Source organism: Megascapheus bottae, chromosome 1, assembly GCF_031878675.1.
Source record: "Megascapheus bottae isolate mThoBot1 chromosome 1, mThoBot2.hap1, whole genome shotgun sequence".
NCBI lineage: Eukaryota > Metazoa > Chordata > Mammalia > Rodentia > Geomyidae > Megascapheus > Megascapheus bottae.
The window spans coordinates 67,511,206-67,527,325 of record NC_143509.1 but is presented as its reverse complement, the minus strand read 5'-3'; the positions used below and the strand labels follow the sequence as shown (position 1 = coordinate 67,527,325).

Below are 16,120 nucleotides of genomic sequence, written 5' to 3'. Positions count from 1 at the left end.
TACCAAGTCTGTCATACTGTATAAAAGTAATACTTTGCAAATGTAAAGCATCAGAGTTGTAAGCAGAGCCATTGATGGCCTTCATTAATTCATGCCACTTGATCTTCAGACTTTTTCCAAAGATAGAACCTAGTTTCATTTCACGGAGCATTTCTTTTTCTTCATAATTAAGGATTGCCAATTTTCATGGATTCCAACTTTTTTTTTTTTTACAGAGATCGTAAGAAGAGTCAAGCTCAGGGAAATGTAAGCTAAACTCAGTCTTCATCATTAAAAAACAAAGCTGCTGGGGCCAGGAGTTTGGCCTAGTGGTTAAAGTGCTTGCCTAGCATGCACGAAGACCCGGGTTCAATTCCTTGGTACCACATACATTGAAAAAGCTGAAGTGGTGCTGAGGCTCAAGTGGTAGAGCTCTAGCCTTGATAAAGTCCAAGGACAGTGCTCAGGCCCTGAGCTCAAGCCAGGACTGGCAAAAAACAACAACAACAACAAAAAAAAACCAAAGCTGCTACATTCTGCATATATTCTATAAGCAGTTGGGAAAAGCAGCTGTAACTGAGAAACGAGTGTTCAGAGAAACATTGACTCACCTTATTGTAGTTTGACTGGTTTGATTTTTATAAGTTTGGTACTGTTGGGTGATGGCTGTTATATGACAAGCATTATAATAAACGCTGAAATTTATGGGAAAAGCAGTTCCAGCTTACAAGAAGCTTGTAATCTATTGAGGAATAATGAAATAAATGTATGGAATTAGAATGCAGGGGAACATGGCCTAACACTACAGGATATTGATATGAGAAAGAGCAGCTCCAGAACTGGGCTAGTAGAGTGCCAGCTGTGAGCTAAAAAGCCAAGTGGAGGAGTTCAAGCCATGGAAATAAAGAGAAAGAAAGACAGAATGAAAGAAAGTAGGAAGGGAGGAAAGAAAGAAGGGAGAGAGGGAAGAAGGGAGAGAAGGGAGAAAAAGAGAGAGACAGAAAGAGAAAAGGAGAGGGAGGGAGGGAGGGAAGGAGGGAGGAAAAGAAAAGAAGAAAGAAAGGCAGAAAAGGAGGTGAGGAACGAGAAACAGAAAAAAATCATTAAAAGGGAAAGGAAGTCATTTTCCTTACCACTTTTTTTTCCTTTTTAAAAAAAATTGTATAATGTATAGAGGGGTTACAGTTACATTTGTCAGGTAGTAGATGCATTAGTTCTTGAACATTGATACCCCTTCTTATGTTTTTCTCCCCGTTTTCCCCTCCCCCCCCCACTCCCTCCCCAATCATTTTGTTTCCCCCCTTCCCTTCCCTATTTCAAATAAACAAATGTATATATATATTCCAGGTAACAAAGTCAGATACATCTTTCCCTTTCTTTTCTTTTCTTGTCTTGCCTTGTCTTGTCGTTGTCTTTCTCTTGCCAGTCCTGAGGATTAAACTTAGGGCCTGGGCACCATCCCTGACCTTCTTTGTACTAAAGGCTATCACTTTACCACTTGAGCCACAGTACTATTTCCAACTTTTTCTGAGTAGCTTCCTAGAGATAAGAGTCTTACAAATTCTCTTGTCCAGGCTGGATGCAAACCACGATCCTCAGATCTCAGCCTCCAGACTATCTAAGATTATAGTTATGAGCCATTAGTAACCCAGCTTCTTTACCATTTTTATATTTTTACACTTATTACAGATTAGACAGAGTAACCCATGTGTAACTTGCCATTCCGTATCAATTTTATTAGATAATAATTTATTCAGCTGTTAACTGTTCACCACACCTCTGAACAAGTAAGTATTTGTAACAATAACATGAAAGTAGTGTTTTGCTTTTACTATTCTGTGTTTGGTTGGAAACAAACTTGACAGTGCAGTTAAACATTTCTTGTTTTTACTAAACTTTATTCAGATATAAGTAGATCCACATGAACTTGTAAGAAATGATATGAAGGCAGGGTGTGGTGGCTCATGCCTGTAATCCTAGCTACTCAGGAGGCTAAGATCTGAGGATCTGAGTTCAAAGCCAGCCTGAGAATCTTATCTCCAATTAGCCATCAGAAAACCAGAAGTGGCAATGTGGCTCCAGAGGGCTAGGATAATAGCCTTGAACTGAAGAGCTCACAGCGCCCAGGCCCAGAGTTCAAGCCCCACAACCAACACAAACACAAACACACACACACACACACACACACACACACACACACACACACACACACTCGAAAGAAAACAAAGGAAGAAGAAAGAAAGAAAGAAAGAAAAGAAAGAAAGAAAAGAAGAAAGAAAGAAAGAAAGAAAGAAGAAGAGAAAGAAAGAAGGAAAAATTATATGGTATCCTTTACCAAGGTTTCCCCAGGAAACACATCTTGAGAAACTATAACATATTATCAAAAACCAGAGATACCAACACTGGTATGATCTACTGGTCACAGATTTCCCACTCTGCTTGTTTTCTTGGGTGAATGTGTGAGTGTGTGTGGTGTGTCTGTAATATGTGTTTTGAAGGTCTATACAATTTTTCCTCATCCACTACCACAATGCACACGAAGCCCCCTCCATTTTCCCTTTGTACACATGCCCATCTACTTTCTCCTGCTTCACCCCCACTTCGCTACTCTCCTTGCCTTATTTCCAGTTTATTTTCATGAAGATGACATAAATTATCTAAATTAGGAAACAGATGATCTCAATAATCAACAGGTACATTGTATGCATATTATAGACATATCAGAAATGCACAAATAATTGATCCTGATTGCTACATATATTTATTTAAAATATTAATAAATATATATATATATTTGCTGGGCATCAGTGGCTCACACCTGTAATCCTAGTTACTCAGGAGACTGAGATCTTTGAGGATACGAAATTCAAAGCCAGCCTAGGCAGGAAATGCTTGAGACTTTTTTTTTTTTTTTTTGTGGGTCATGAGGCTTGAAAACAGGAAGTGAGGCTTGGCTCAAGGTTGGTTGAAAGAGCTCAGGGACAGCACCCAGGCTGAGTTCAAGCCCCATGGCCCACAAAAAGATAAAGAGGAGGAGGAGGAGGAGGAGGAGGAGGAGGAGGAGGAGGAGGAGGAGAAGAAGAAGAAGAAGAAGAAGAAGAAGAAGAAGAAGAAGAAGAAGAAGAAGAAGAAGAAGAAGAGATGGAGGAGAGAAGAAGAGGAGGAGGAGGAGGAGGAGGAGGAGGAGGAGGAGGAGGAGAGAAGAAGAAGAAGAGAAGAAGAAGAAGAAGAAGAAGAAGAAGAAGAGAAGAAAAGAAGAAGAGATGGAGAGAGGAGAAGAGGAGGAGGAGGAGGAGGAGGAGGAGGAGGAGGAGGAGGAGAGGAGGAGGAGGAGGAGGAGGAGGAATTATTTTTTTGGTTCTGGAGTGTAGCCTAGTGACTGAGTGCTTGCCTAGCATTACATGAAGCTGCAGCCCAGGTTCTATTCCTCAGAACCACATACACAAGCCGGAAGTATTGAGGCTTAAGTGGTAGAACACTAGTCTATGAGAAAGCTCAAGAACAGTACCCGGGCCCTGAGTTGAAGAGCCCCAGGACTGGCCAAAAAGAAAGAAAAAAGAAAAATTCTTCTTATTAATGAAAGTAATCCATGACATAGATGTACCACAATTTAACAATTCAGTGTTCAAGGGCACCTGGCTTATTTCTAGTTTTTGTCTACTACTAACAAAGCTATTGGAAAAATTCTTACACAGAGTTTTGTGTGAACATAGTTTTTATGTCTCAGAGATAAATAAGTACCCATTAGTACAACTGCTAGATAGAGCCATAATGGCATGCTGTGATTTTTAAGAAATTTGTTGAACTGTTTTCCTAAGTGACTATACTATTTTACATTTCTACCAGTAATGTGTAAGTAGCTAGCTTTTCATGGTTTTTTTCAGTATTACATTAGTCTATGTGGATAGTAAAATTAGTAAATAAATAAATGGCTCTTTACAGCCTGTAAAAGGTCAGCTCAAAAAGTCCAAAGGGTAGGAGAGGCAGGAGGTATATAAAATTAGCCGCATCAAGAAAGAGCCTCTCTCTGGTTTCAGCTTGTAGGGATTCAAGGTATACAAGAAATGCATTATAGTTCTGAAAAAAAGACCTGCTCTACCCTAAAGCTTTGTCTGGGCTAAATTAAATAAATCCTTTTCTTTCTAAAACAGGATCATGGCCTATAAAATTCTCAAGTAGCCTTGTGCTCAACCTTTGCTCGTAGGTAAGATTCTATTTCTTCTTTTATGTATCATATTGTTTAGCTGTATCAGATTGATAAGTCTTTTTAACTTTGTGAAGAAATGAACAACAATGCTTTATCCTTAGACCTATTAGAAAGCATCTAGGAGCCAAGTGATTGTGTCACGCTGTGGTTTTGAGCAGGTTAATTGTACTTGTGAGTGTATGATTGCTTTATTTCTAATTATGTATTAACATATTAACTGGATACTCTTGCTAAGAAATCTATTTAATTGCTGTTTCCAGTGAAGTGCTCTGGTGTCCTTGAACAAAGAAAGTATTTAAATATCTCTTAGAAACTGCAATACTTACATAGTGCCATTACTAGGAGACCTCAGAATACTTTGGGAGCTTGAATTCATTAACCTACTGTAAGGCTGTAGCTTTGGAAAGGGGGCGTTTTAAAGGCAGATCAAAGGAAGGCACCAGACACCAGGTGATTTGCTAACAGAATGACCCAGCAATTCTGTAGCTTATCTCAGAATTGAACAGAGAAGTCATTTGTTTTCCTTGTTTTAAAAAAAAAGCTTCAATTCTTCTAAAGATATAAACTGTCTTTATACTTAAACCTCTACAATTTAAAAATATTTCTCACAGGGGCCGGGAGTTTGGCCTAGTGGTAGAGTGCTTGCCTAGCATGCATGAAGACCGGGTTCAATTCCTCGGTACCACATACATAGAAAAAAGCCGGAAGTGGTGCTGAAGCTCAAGTGGTAGAGCTCTAGCCTTGAGAAAGTCCAAGGACAGTGCTCAGGCCCTGAGCCCAAGCCCAGGACTGGCAAAAAAAAAAAAAAAAAATTTTCTCACAGAAAACTAAAGCAGAATAAGTATCTGAGATCCATGCAAAAACTATTATAGTTTGGCTGAAGCTTCCCCCATAGCTAAACAGCATGGGTTGTGTGGTGGGGTGAGGAGGGGAACTAGCTTTTAATTCTGATGCATGTTAATACAGAGATTCAGTCATCCCCTTCTGTACATCTCCTTTATAATAACAATAACAATAAAGATTTAATCACTTAATGTGCTTTGCATTCTAATTGTGTTTAAATATTATAGATCATAACTAGATTCTAATTATTCATACCTATAATCCTAGCTAGTCAAGAAGCTGACATGTTAAGATTAAGGTTCGAAGCCAGCCTAAGCAGGGAAGTCCTGAGATGAAGAAACACACACACACGGCTTCTCATAACTCTGCAGCAGGCTGTTCTTCCAGCACAGCCATTCCAGTCATAGTCACCAGAATGCAGGGCCAGAATTCCTCAGTGAAGGACCTGGTTGACATTAGCTGCTCAAAGTCGAGTAGCATGAGAGCTTACAACACTGTTGTGCTTCCTGACAACTCTCAGTGGGAATGGAGAAGAGTAGGGCTAAACTCCACACTTTCTGTCCCAATAGTACATTTACTAAAATCCAATGTAGAGAGGAAATGTGCAAAATAAACCTATTATATATCATCTGACTCTTGTTGAGAATGAAATTGAACAAAACGTGGTAGTATTCACTTGCAATCCCAGTTCTTAGAAGGCTGAAGCAGGAAGACTATGAGTTGGAGGCCAGTCCCTGATTTTAATAGTGATACCTTGTTTCCAAATAAATGAATAAATATAATAATAGATACAATAAAAACAAAAAAATTGAGGGTAATCTTTTGGGTTATTTCTAATTGGGCACCTCTCCCCCCCCCCCCCTCTCTCTCTCTCTCTCTCTCTCTCCCTCTCCCTCTCCCTCTCCCCTCTCCCTCTCCTCTCCCTCCCTCCCTCCCTCCCTCCCTCCTCTCTCTCTCTCTCTCTCTCTCTCTCTCTCTCTCTCTCTCTCTCTCTCTCTCTCTCCCTCTCCCTCTCCCTCTCCCTCTCCCTCTCCCTCCCTCTCCCTCCCTCTCTCCCTCTCCCCTCTCCCTCTCCCCTCTCCCTCTCCCTCTCCCTCTCCCTCTCCTCTCCCTCTCCCTCTCTCTCTCTCTCTCTCTCTCTCTCTCTCTCTCTCTCTCTCTCTCTCTCTCTGCTTGAACTCAGGGCCTGATCACTGTCCCTGAGCTGCTTTTCCTCAAGGCTTGCACTCTACCACTTGAGCCCAAGAGCCACTTCCAGCATCTTTTTTTTTTTTTTTTTTTTTTTGCCAGTCCTGGGCTTGAGCTCAGGGCCTGAGCACTGTCCCTTGATTTTCTCAAGGCTAGGGCTCTACCACTTGAGCCATGGCACCACCCCTTCTGGCTTTTTTTTTCCCCTACATATGTGGGTACGGAGGAATCAAACCCGGTCTTCATGCATGCTAGGCAAGCACTCTACCACTAGGCCAAACTCCCGGCCCCCCCTCTTTTTTCTTTCTTTCTTTTCTTTTTTTCTTTTTTTTAAGATAGCTTTCTTTGGCACTCTGCTAAAGTAGAAGGCAGACTTTCTCCTCAGCACTCACGTAGCTCTGCTTTGACGTGGCAGCTGCAGCTGACTCACACACGACAATGATTAAGGTGCTTACCCACTTTGCTCATCTGCTGTTTCCAGGAAGAATGGGAAAGCAGCCAGTGAGGGCCTCTGAACTACCTCCAATCCCAACAAATAGCATTCCCGTTCTTTGTGCTGGTTTTGAGAAGTTAGAAATAAAACAAGAAAGCCAGGTGTGGTGGCTCACAGCTGCAATCCTAGCTACTCGGGAGGCTGAGATCTGAGGATCAAGGTTCAAAGCCAGCCAGGAACAAAAAGACTTATCTCCAATTAACCTCTAGAAAACGGGAAGTGGGACTGTGGATCAAGAGTAGGATGGTAGCCTTGAACTGAAGAGCTCAGAGACCAGCTCCCTGGCCAAGTACAAGCCCCATGACCCACAAAAAAAAATAAATAAATAAAATAAAGCAAAGAGAATTTGGGGATGTAATCCATTTCCTTTATGGCACCGAAAGGCTAACTGGGAAGATACATCTCAGAAGAGGTCACACACAAGACTTGATGATTGAACCCCAAATCGGGGCAGAGGTGCACAATCAGAACAGAAAGCCTCTTAAGAGGCAGCTGACTCCCAAGGGGAAGAGAGAAAGCTGAGGTGGACAGGCCAAGTTGGGCCGTTGAATTTAATGACTGAATGAGGCACACTCCTTCCCCAGGGAAGAATGCACCAGAGGCAAAGAGGATGTGTGGGATTGCTTCTAAGTGTGCTTCCTCACTTTCCTCATTTAAAAAATCCTAAAAGCAGGGCTGGGAGTTTGGCCTAGTGGTAGATTACTTGCCTAGCATGCACAAAGACCCGGGTTCGATTCCTCAGTACCACATACAATAGAAAAAAGCCAGAAGTGCTGGTGAGGCTCAAGTGGCAGAACTCTAGCCTTGAGAAAGTCCAAGGACAGTGCTCAGGCCCTGAGCTCAAGCCCAGGCCTGGCAAAAAAAAAAAAAAAAAAATCCTAAAAGCCTTCACTGAGGCGTTTCTGATCTCTTCCTACATAAACAGTTTCCTATCACCTTCATCATGTTCATGGTCATGTGCACAGTACATAAAATCTTCAGTCATTTCTCCACCATCAGCTTTAAATAGTCTCTTTCAACCTACATGACCATGGTAATATAAGTCTTTCCATTTGAAATGCCATCTTTGTGACTCCCATAATGCCAGAAATTCATGATAATGTATCCATTTGTGCATAATATGAATGCACATTTATCTATTTTGTTTTCATTCCTAGATAGATTGTTGTTGTTGTTGGCCATTGGTGGTAGTGGGTTTTTGGCCCAAAATCAAGCAGCACTTAACCCAAGCTAATCCCAAGTATCAATCCTCCTGCCTGCAGTGCTGGGACACCAGGCATGTACTACCATGAAAGGTTAAGATAGGTATTGCCTCTCTTTCACTTACTTCTATCTGTGGGATTGGTGATCACTTAGCATCTCCTATACACATGTACTAACATCATAGCAGTAGAGAAAGTCATCTTTAGTTAATGACCTTTTTTCTGCGAACCTATTCTAGTTGAAAATGTTTGAGTTGGAAGAGGTCTTGAAGAGCATATTATTTATACTCATTTAACAGAATGAAATGGCAGTGCCAGAATCAGAGGTGGCCCTGTGAGTTAGGCAGACATTAAGAAGGCAAAAAAAAGAAAAAAAAAATGAGACATCTACTCCCCCTTGACTTGTATAAGGAGAGCAGTGACCCCCTATATCTCCAGATCCAGCAGCATCTGCCTTATTTTCACTGCATGATTTCCTTTATTTCTACTGTATGGAGTTTCCAGTAGAAAGTATTTGAGAAATATTTAGGTAGAACATTGACAGGTCCTATTAAAACTGAACGACACAAAGTGAAGGGAAAAGAAGGAAAGATAGAAAGATATTTTTATGCCATATATTCATAAAGCTTAAGAAAGGAAGCTGGGTGCTGGTGCCTCACTCCTGTAATCCTAGCGACTGAGGAAACTGATATCTGAGGATCACTGTTCAAGGCCAGCCTAAGTAGGCATGCCTGTGAGACTCTTAACTCCAGTTAACTTCCAGAAAACCAGGAGTGAAGCAGTGGCTCAAAGTGGCAGAGCAAAAGAGCTCAGGGATACAGCCCAGACCCTGAATTCAAGCCCCACAACTGACAAAAATAATACATAAAAATAAAAATAAAGAAGACATTAACCTAGGCTGGCTTTATGTCTTAAAAAATCATCATCATCATCATCATCATCATCATCATCATCATCATCATCATCCATTTAAAATTTAACAAAGCAATAAAACTCAGGGATCAGTTTTAAAGCCCTAGCCATTTTATTTAGACTCACAAACTCAAAACCCTGATCTTGCTCTCACTAACTTTCAAGGTTGATCAAGCCAAATGAAAAGGGGAGGAGAAATTTCCCAAGCAGAAAGGATAATAGCGTGTCCTTCTATATTACTTAGATTTTATTTCCATCCCTGCCACTGACTCACTATGTGACCTTGAGTGAGTCATTTCATCTCTGTGTATTAATTCCCTCATTTATAATATAGGATAATAAATACTACTTTCTGCCTCTTCTCCTGAGTGATCTTATTATCAGCATGGATTAATATTTATTGGGTGTCTGCTGGGCCTATATTGCTGAGTTAGATGCTTTGTCCTGGGGAGGGAGAGAAAATTGTTCCAGAAAAACATTTTCTAGGAGGGATAAAAGATAGAAGCTTGTACAAAAAGAAAGAATTTAAATTAGTTTCAAATAGCAATGACATATATTTTAAAGCACGCTTCTCTATAGAGACTTATATAATAGTACTTTTTTTTTCCCTGAGTGATTGTACCAGGATAATTGTGGTGCAGAATATAGGTTTCTTTGTTAGAAGCTTAGAGGTGAACATTATGTTAAGCAATTATTGTAATTTTTTCACCCACCTGGAAGTTGCATCATGAGAAGAATAAACATTTAGACATATTTACTTGTTGTTAATGATGCCAGATCAACTTGGCATAGCCTTCTCACTTTGTTTTGAAAAACATCTTTTTTAAACAGGATCATAATATGTGAAATATCTAAAATGGTGACTGATACCTTTTTTCTGAAAGAATAAAGCCAATTCTGGAAAGTATCTACATACTAACATGTCTTAAAACAAAAAAAGAAAGGCCTGGTGCCAGTGGCTCACACCTATGATCTAGCTACTCAGGATGCTGAGATCTGAGAATCATGGTTCAAAGACAGCCCAGGCACAAAAGTATGTGAGACTCTTATCTCCAGTTAACCACCAGAAAACTAGAAGTGTACTGTTGCTCAAAGTGGTAGGGCACTATGCAGCCTTGAGTGGAAAAGCTCAGAGACAGCATCCAAGCCCTCAGTTCAAGCCCCACAGCTGACAGAAAAGAAAAATATAAAATCTTTCAAGAGGAAAAACCAGCTCATTTTTCCAACACTATCTCTGAATGCTTCAGCCCTGTCATCTCATCTTCCAGTGGCATTGTCAAAGGAAGAACTGCTGCTCTTTACTCTGATACCTATGTTCCTTGGCTCCTCAGTCCTTCACAATATGTGCTGTTAATTTTCACTCTCTTCCTCTTAAATACTACGACCTTACCTATCCATTGAAGCCCAGCTCAATTAAACTTCCTCCATTTCAACACCAGAATTAATACATGAATGATCTAATCCCAAAGTACCTTCTAATTAATCATGAACTCTGACTGTAATATCAGTTTTTTAACGCCAAGAGTTATTAATCTCCTAGCTTTCCATACAGGTGTCCGTGATTGGCCAGGGCTACTTTTGTTTCTCTTTCTGGACAATGCTGGTTATGAGAGTTAGATCTAGTGTGAGAGAAATCAAATTCACATTCCACTGAAACTGCATTCCTTTTTGACTTCTGTACTCTAGGACCTCCAGTAGCCTCCCTCCAGTTCCATCTCTGGAGACTGGCAGTTTACCTTGACTTTACTAAGTGCTTATGGTACATTGTACTTAGTACTTTCCTTAACCTGAGCATTTTGAGACAGTATTTATTTCTTCAAGTTTAGGGTTAGGAACTTAAAGCCTCCAAGAGTTTTGTAATTCTTTTGTAACTCTAAGAGTTTTGTGAAATGGCACAGGAAAATTGTCCTCCCAGAAATACAATCTTCTGGAGTCAAAAAATAGCAGGTTCCAAGGCTCATGGAGATGGCTATTGGAAGGAAACTTCACTTCTCTGTCATATGGGTCTCTCCTCCAGGGAGAGTGTCCTCAGAACATAGCATGTAATTTCCCTTGAGGAAGTGATCCAAAATGAGCAAAGCAGAAAACTATACTGTCTTTTTTTTTTTTTTACTCTAGCCCCCAATTTCACACTCCATAATTTCTGCCATACCCTATGACTATACAGACTAGTCCTACTAAATGAAAGAGGAGACTGCACAAAGCTATGAATAGTGGGAGGCAGTGAGCTTTAGACCTCCCAGAGAGAATGACTTCCACAGACGTACTAATGGAATGGCATTAAATTTGATGAAATAGTACCAGGACAGTATCTGGCCCTTGCCAGTAATGAATTCTAAAGTTCAATGTGAACATTTTGAAGTCTTTTGTCTAGTCACTTCTTACCATTCTTCTCAGATATTGCTCTTGAGATTTCTCATTGGTATAATTTTGTTCACTTTCCTTCAGCTTTAAACAAACAATCTAATTCTTACAAGAGGATCACAAGGACTTCATAGCTACGTGCATATAATCATACAATGTTTATTGAAATGAACTCCAAGGAATGGAAACTAGAGGTTTTATTTATTTTACTTCTTATTTTTGTTTTTGTTTTTTTTTCTCCTTTGTCATTGTTTTGGATTCCTGGTTTGTTTTGTTTTGCCAGTCCTGGGGTTTGAACTCAGTCCTGAATGCTGTCCCTAAGCCTCTTTGTGCTCAAGGCTAGCATTCTGCCACTTGAGCCACAGAGCCACTTCTCCTTTTTCTGTGTAGTTTATTGGAGATAGGAGTCTCACACACTTTCCTGCCTTGGCTGGCTTGAAACCTTGATCCTCCATCTCGGCCTCCTGTGTAAGATAAGATTATAAACATGAACTACCTATGGCCAGCACTGTTGTTGATTTCTGCAACTTTTGCCTTGGAGGAGAAAGGGGGCACAGAAGATGGGGACAAAGGAGGAACAAATGCAGCAGTGATATTCACTAGACACCCTGTTGGGGAGGAGAGGATGGAGGGGAAAACAACAAGAACAAATTAAGCAATTACCTTGACAATGAGCACAGCTGTTTGCATCTAGATGCCCCGGGGGTTATTAACAATGCTTTTCTCCTAAGCTTCCACACACAGTCAAATCACATGCTACCTGGTTCTGTTGGTGCCCTTGACCTTTGATCCCAACTAGACAAGCAGGCTTCTTTTATATCTTATATATCTTATCTTTTATAGAAGTTTTATGTCTTTTATATCTTATCACATGGTGATCTTGGTCCTCACAAAGGCTAGATTATTAAAACTCTGTTAATTATGAGACTGAGTATCCCATATATAATTACTTGCAATCAATTTTTGTAATAAATGCTTATATACCACAAATGAAGCAGTTTGAGTAGTTGCCACGTGTAGGTAATAATGTTCTTTTTTGTATGTGTATATTCACATGGCAATTTTGAATGTAATTATGTTTTAGTTTGGATAAAATACCAAATACGCACAGTTAGAATTTTAAGATCCTAAAATGCCTGAAAAACATAGGCTGGTTCTGTTGAATGGTTGATCTGTCACTACTAGCTATTTACACATAGGGTTAAATTTGGGAACAACCTGCTTCAAACTGAATGACAAGTACCAGTTGGGAGCATTAAGAAAGCAGGAACAGGGGCTGGGAGTTTGGCCTATTGGTAGAGTGCTTGCCTAGCATGCACGAAGACCAGGGGTTTGATTCCTCGGTACCACATACATAGGAAAAGTCTGGAAGTGGTGTTGTGGCTCAAGTGGTAGAGCTCTAGCCTTGAAAAAAGTTCAAGGACAGAGCACAGGTCCTGAGTTCAAGCCCCATAACTGGCGAGAGAGAGAGAGAGAGAGAGAGAGAGAGAGAGAGAGAGAGAGAGAGAGGGAGAGGGAGAGGGAGAGGGAGAGAGGGAGAGGGAGAGGAGAGGAGAGGGAGGAAGGGAGGGAGGAGGGAGGGAGGGAGGGAGAGGGAGAGAGGGGGAGAGAGGGAGAGAGGAGGGAGAGAGAGGGGGGAGAGAGGGGGGGGAGGGAGGGAAGAAGAAGCTGGACGTGGTGGCTCATGCCTGTAATCCTAGCTACTCAGGAGGCTAAGATCTGAGGATCAAGGTTCAAAGCCAGCCTGGGCACAAAAGGACCTGAGACTCTAATCTCCAATTAACCTCTAGAAAACAGTAAGTGGGGCTTGGCTCAAGGCTAGGACAGTAGCCTTGAGCTGAAGAGCTCAGGGACAACATCTAGGCCCAGGGGTAGGGCAGTAGCCTTGAGCTGTAGGACTCAGGGGCAGTGCCCAGGCTGAGTTTAAGCCCCATGACTCACAGAAAGAGAGAAGAAAGAAAGAAAGAAAGAAAGAAAGAAAGAAAGAAAGAAAGAAAGAAAGAAAGAAAGAAAGAGGCAGGGGGAGGGAGCGAGGGAGGGAGGCAGGCAAGAATAAAATTGTTGGCTGGCCAGTTAAAATAGGTATTCTATAATTCCTGTTCATTTATCCAGTCCTTATAGCAATCATGTGTGTGTGTGTGTGTGTGTGTGTGTGTGTGTGTGTGTGTGTTGCTACTATTATGCCTTTTTCCCCCCACATAACTTACTAGAGCTCACAGTAATCAAGAAACTTTTCCCCAGAAATAACAGAGCTACAATGTTAATCCAGGCCTACAGATGTGTGAGAACACTGAAATCCTTCTTCATCTACCACTCCGCAGTGGCTTTCCTATGGTCCAACAGTGCAGCTTCAACAGAGTGGTGACAATGCAGTATGACAGGGGGTCAAGAAGCAGCCCTCTCCCTCAAGGCTTAATTTTTTCCAGAGGACTTTTCTCAGCAAACTAGACTCCCCAAACTACATCTCTGTCTTTGTTTGGAGGAACAACTAAGATGTAAAACTATTCCTCTAAGAGATACTGTGCTCTTTGCCTCTGAATTGCAGACGTTTTGGGAGCACCATTTTTGTTGGAAGACCCTGCAAACCAGTTCCTTCATCTGAAAAGACATGTATATTCACAAGATTGCTGGGATCCTGACCACAGTTCCATTGAGTGGAGGCTCACACTGGCTGACCAGGTACATGCATTTCCTTTACATTACATCTCCAAACATAAAGATATCTTTAGCATAATCTCCAGTTTTCCTCTATCTTTCTTGAGCCATGCTATCCTTGCCCATTCTGTAAAGTGAGTGTTCATCTAATAAATGCCATTTCTTGCTTAAAGATTAAACTTAGCTATTTTTTCCTCTCCAAAGTCTTCCTCTTCCTTTAAAGAAGGCCCTTCACTTTTTTTTCCCTCTCTCCTTTGTGTGCTATTTGCCCATATTTATGTACCCAACCTCTCCACCTAGATTACAAAGGTAAGGTCCATATCTTATCCATCAAGCTAATTATTCCTTGGACTTACAGAATGACTGTTATGTACCAAGGCTTAATGACTTATGATGTGTTCAGTGAGCAGGATAAATGGATAATGGACCCATTCGGGTTTGCTCTCACTTAGTTATTCAGTGGATAATTTTCTTGTGTGACAATTATCCAAGCCTTTAATGTTTTTTCCTTCATTTGCTTGCCTTTGGTATGTGCTCCTATTTGTTTGCAATTTTACTTCAAGTTAATAAAGAAAAACCTTGAATTAGCCAGTATTATCTCCTGTTTGTTTTTCTGATAAAAGAAGACTGAAACATTGGGCAAACAAAATTGTTAAATTATCTGAGGATTCCAATTATTCCTGATTTCCTTCTTACAGTTTTGCTGTTTGAGTAAAAAAAAACTATATGATATTTATTACTTAACTTATTCCTTTATCCATCTTTCTTATATATGTATACAGCTCTCAGTATCACCAGACATGAGCATTGTACAAACTCATCACAAAATTGAATTTTCTTATTTTCATGTAGCTCCAGTCCTAACCGCTCCCCCCACATGACGGTGTTCTGTCTGAGTTACCATGATTAGCTTATTTCTGCTTAGCATTTGTTGATGAAAATCACCAGCCTGAATCATGTATCTTGTTCTATGTCTGTTTTTTTCCCCAACATGCATCATTTAGAAGTATGAAAACAAGACATTTTTTATTTGGAAAATTAAATAATTAGATAGGCTGGCAGGCTGTGTCTTGGAATGTTGAAATTTTTAAGCACACTTCCTGCCTGTAATTGTACACCAGCTCTGTAATCAACTTGACAGGTTCTGTAATGTAACAGGACTACCGCACTGATTCATATTGTGACCCTACCAACATCATAACACACTTGAACATCAGCATGTACATTTCAGACAATGGAAAGAGTGAAAAGCAAACTCTGTTGTCATATACATTTGTCCCCATCATTAAGGATATCTGTTAGATAATCAGAATAACTATTGTAACATGTGCTACACATTCAGAGATCGTGACTTAGGTTTCTTTTGTTGCAGGCTCGGGAAATATGGGCATCTTTAAAAACAATTGCACACTATTATTTGGACATGAATACCTTCACTTTTGATATATCTAGTAGCCAGTAAATACACTAAGCTGAACAAAGCCGAACAAAGGTCCTGGGATTCAATGTGACAATGAACCAAAATCACCAGGTTTGGAGAAACAGGTATTATGTCTGTATAACAGAGTTGTTGGACAGAGGAATCACATGCGGTGTGAAGACCTAGAATGGGAAGGTCTCAATAAATGCTTGTTCTTGAAATGAATTCTCCATCAAGGACTTTTATGAAAAAAGAGAAGAAAAAAAAATTTTTTTCAACGTAGTGTCCCTAAGTCACTGCTCATAGCTTTGTATTTCTGATTTCTGTTGACTCTTCTTTGAGAAACGTGTGTGTGTGTGTACTGAGGATTGAACTCAGAACTTCAATGGCTTTTTCACTCAAGGTTGGTGCCCCAACAATTGAGCTCCACTTGTGGCTTTTTTTTTTTTGCCAGTCCTGGACTTGAACTCAGGGCCTGAGCACGTCCTTGGACTTTCTCAAGGTTAGAGCTCTACTACTTGAGCCACAGCACCACTTCTGGCTTTTTTCTATTTATGTGGTGCTGAGGAATCGAATCCAGGTCTTCATGCATGCTAGACAAGCACTCTACCACTAGGCCAAACTCCCACCCTCGCTCTATCTCTCATTAACTGCAAATAAGAGTGCCATGGACTTTTCTGTCCAAACTAGGTTGGAACCCTGATCCTCAGATTTCCACCTTGTAAGAAGGTAGGATTATAAGTGTAAGCCACCCGCTCTTGGCTAAAACAGCTTACTTTTTTATCTCAAATGGAGCTGGTATCCTCTCTTGGTTTTCAGTACTTTTACCACTTCCTAAAGCTAGACTATTTTCAGTC

The 16,120-nt window shown here is 40.6% G+C and overlaps 1 protein-coding gene across 1 annotated transcript; it reads left to right on the top strand.

The window, feature by feature from the left end:
- The first annotated feature begins 4,134 nt into the window (after positions 1-4,134).
- Positions 4,135-15,610, top strand: C1H3orf85 (chromosome 1 C3orf85 homolog). Its single transcript, XM_090332402.1, is given in 3 exon segments — positions 4,135-4,183; positions 13,734-13,867; positions 15,216-15,610. Coding segments are annotated over 3 exon segments (273 nt in total). The 3' UTR covers positions 15,306-15,610.
- Positions 15,611-16,120: the final 510 nt, after the last annotated feature.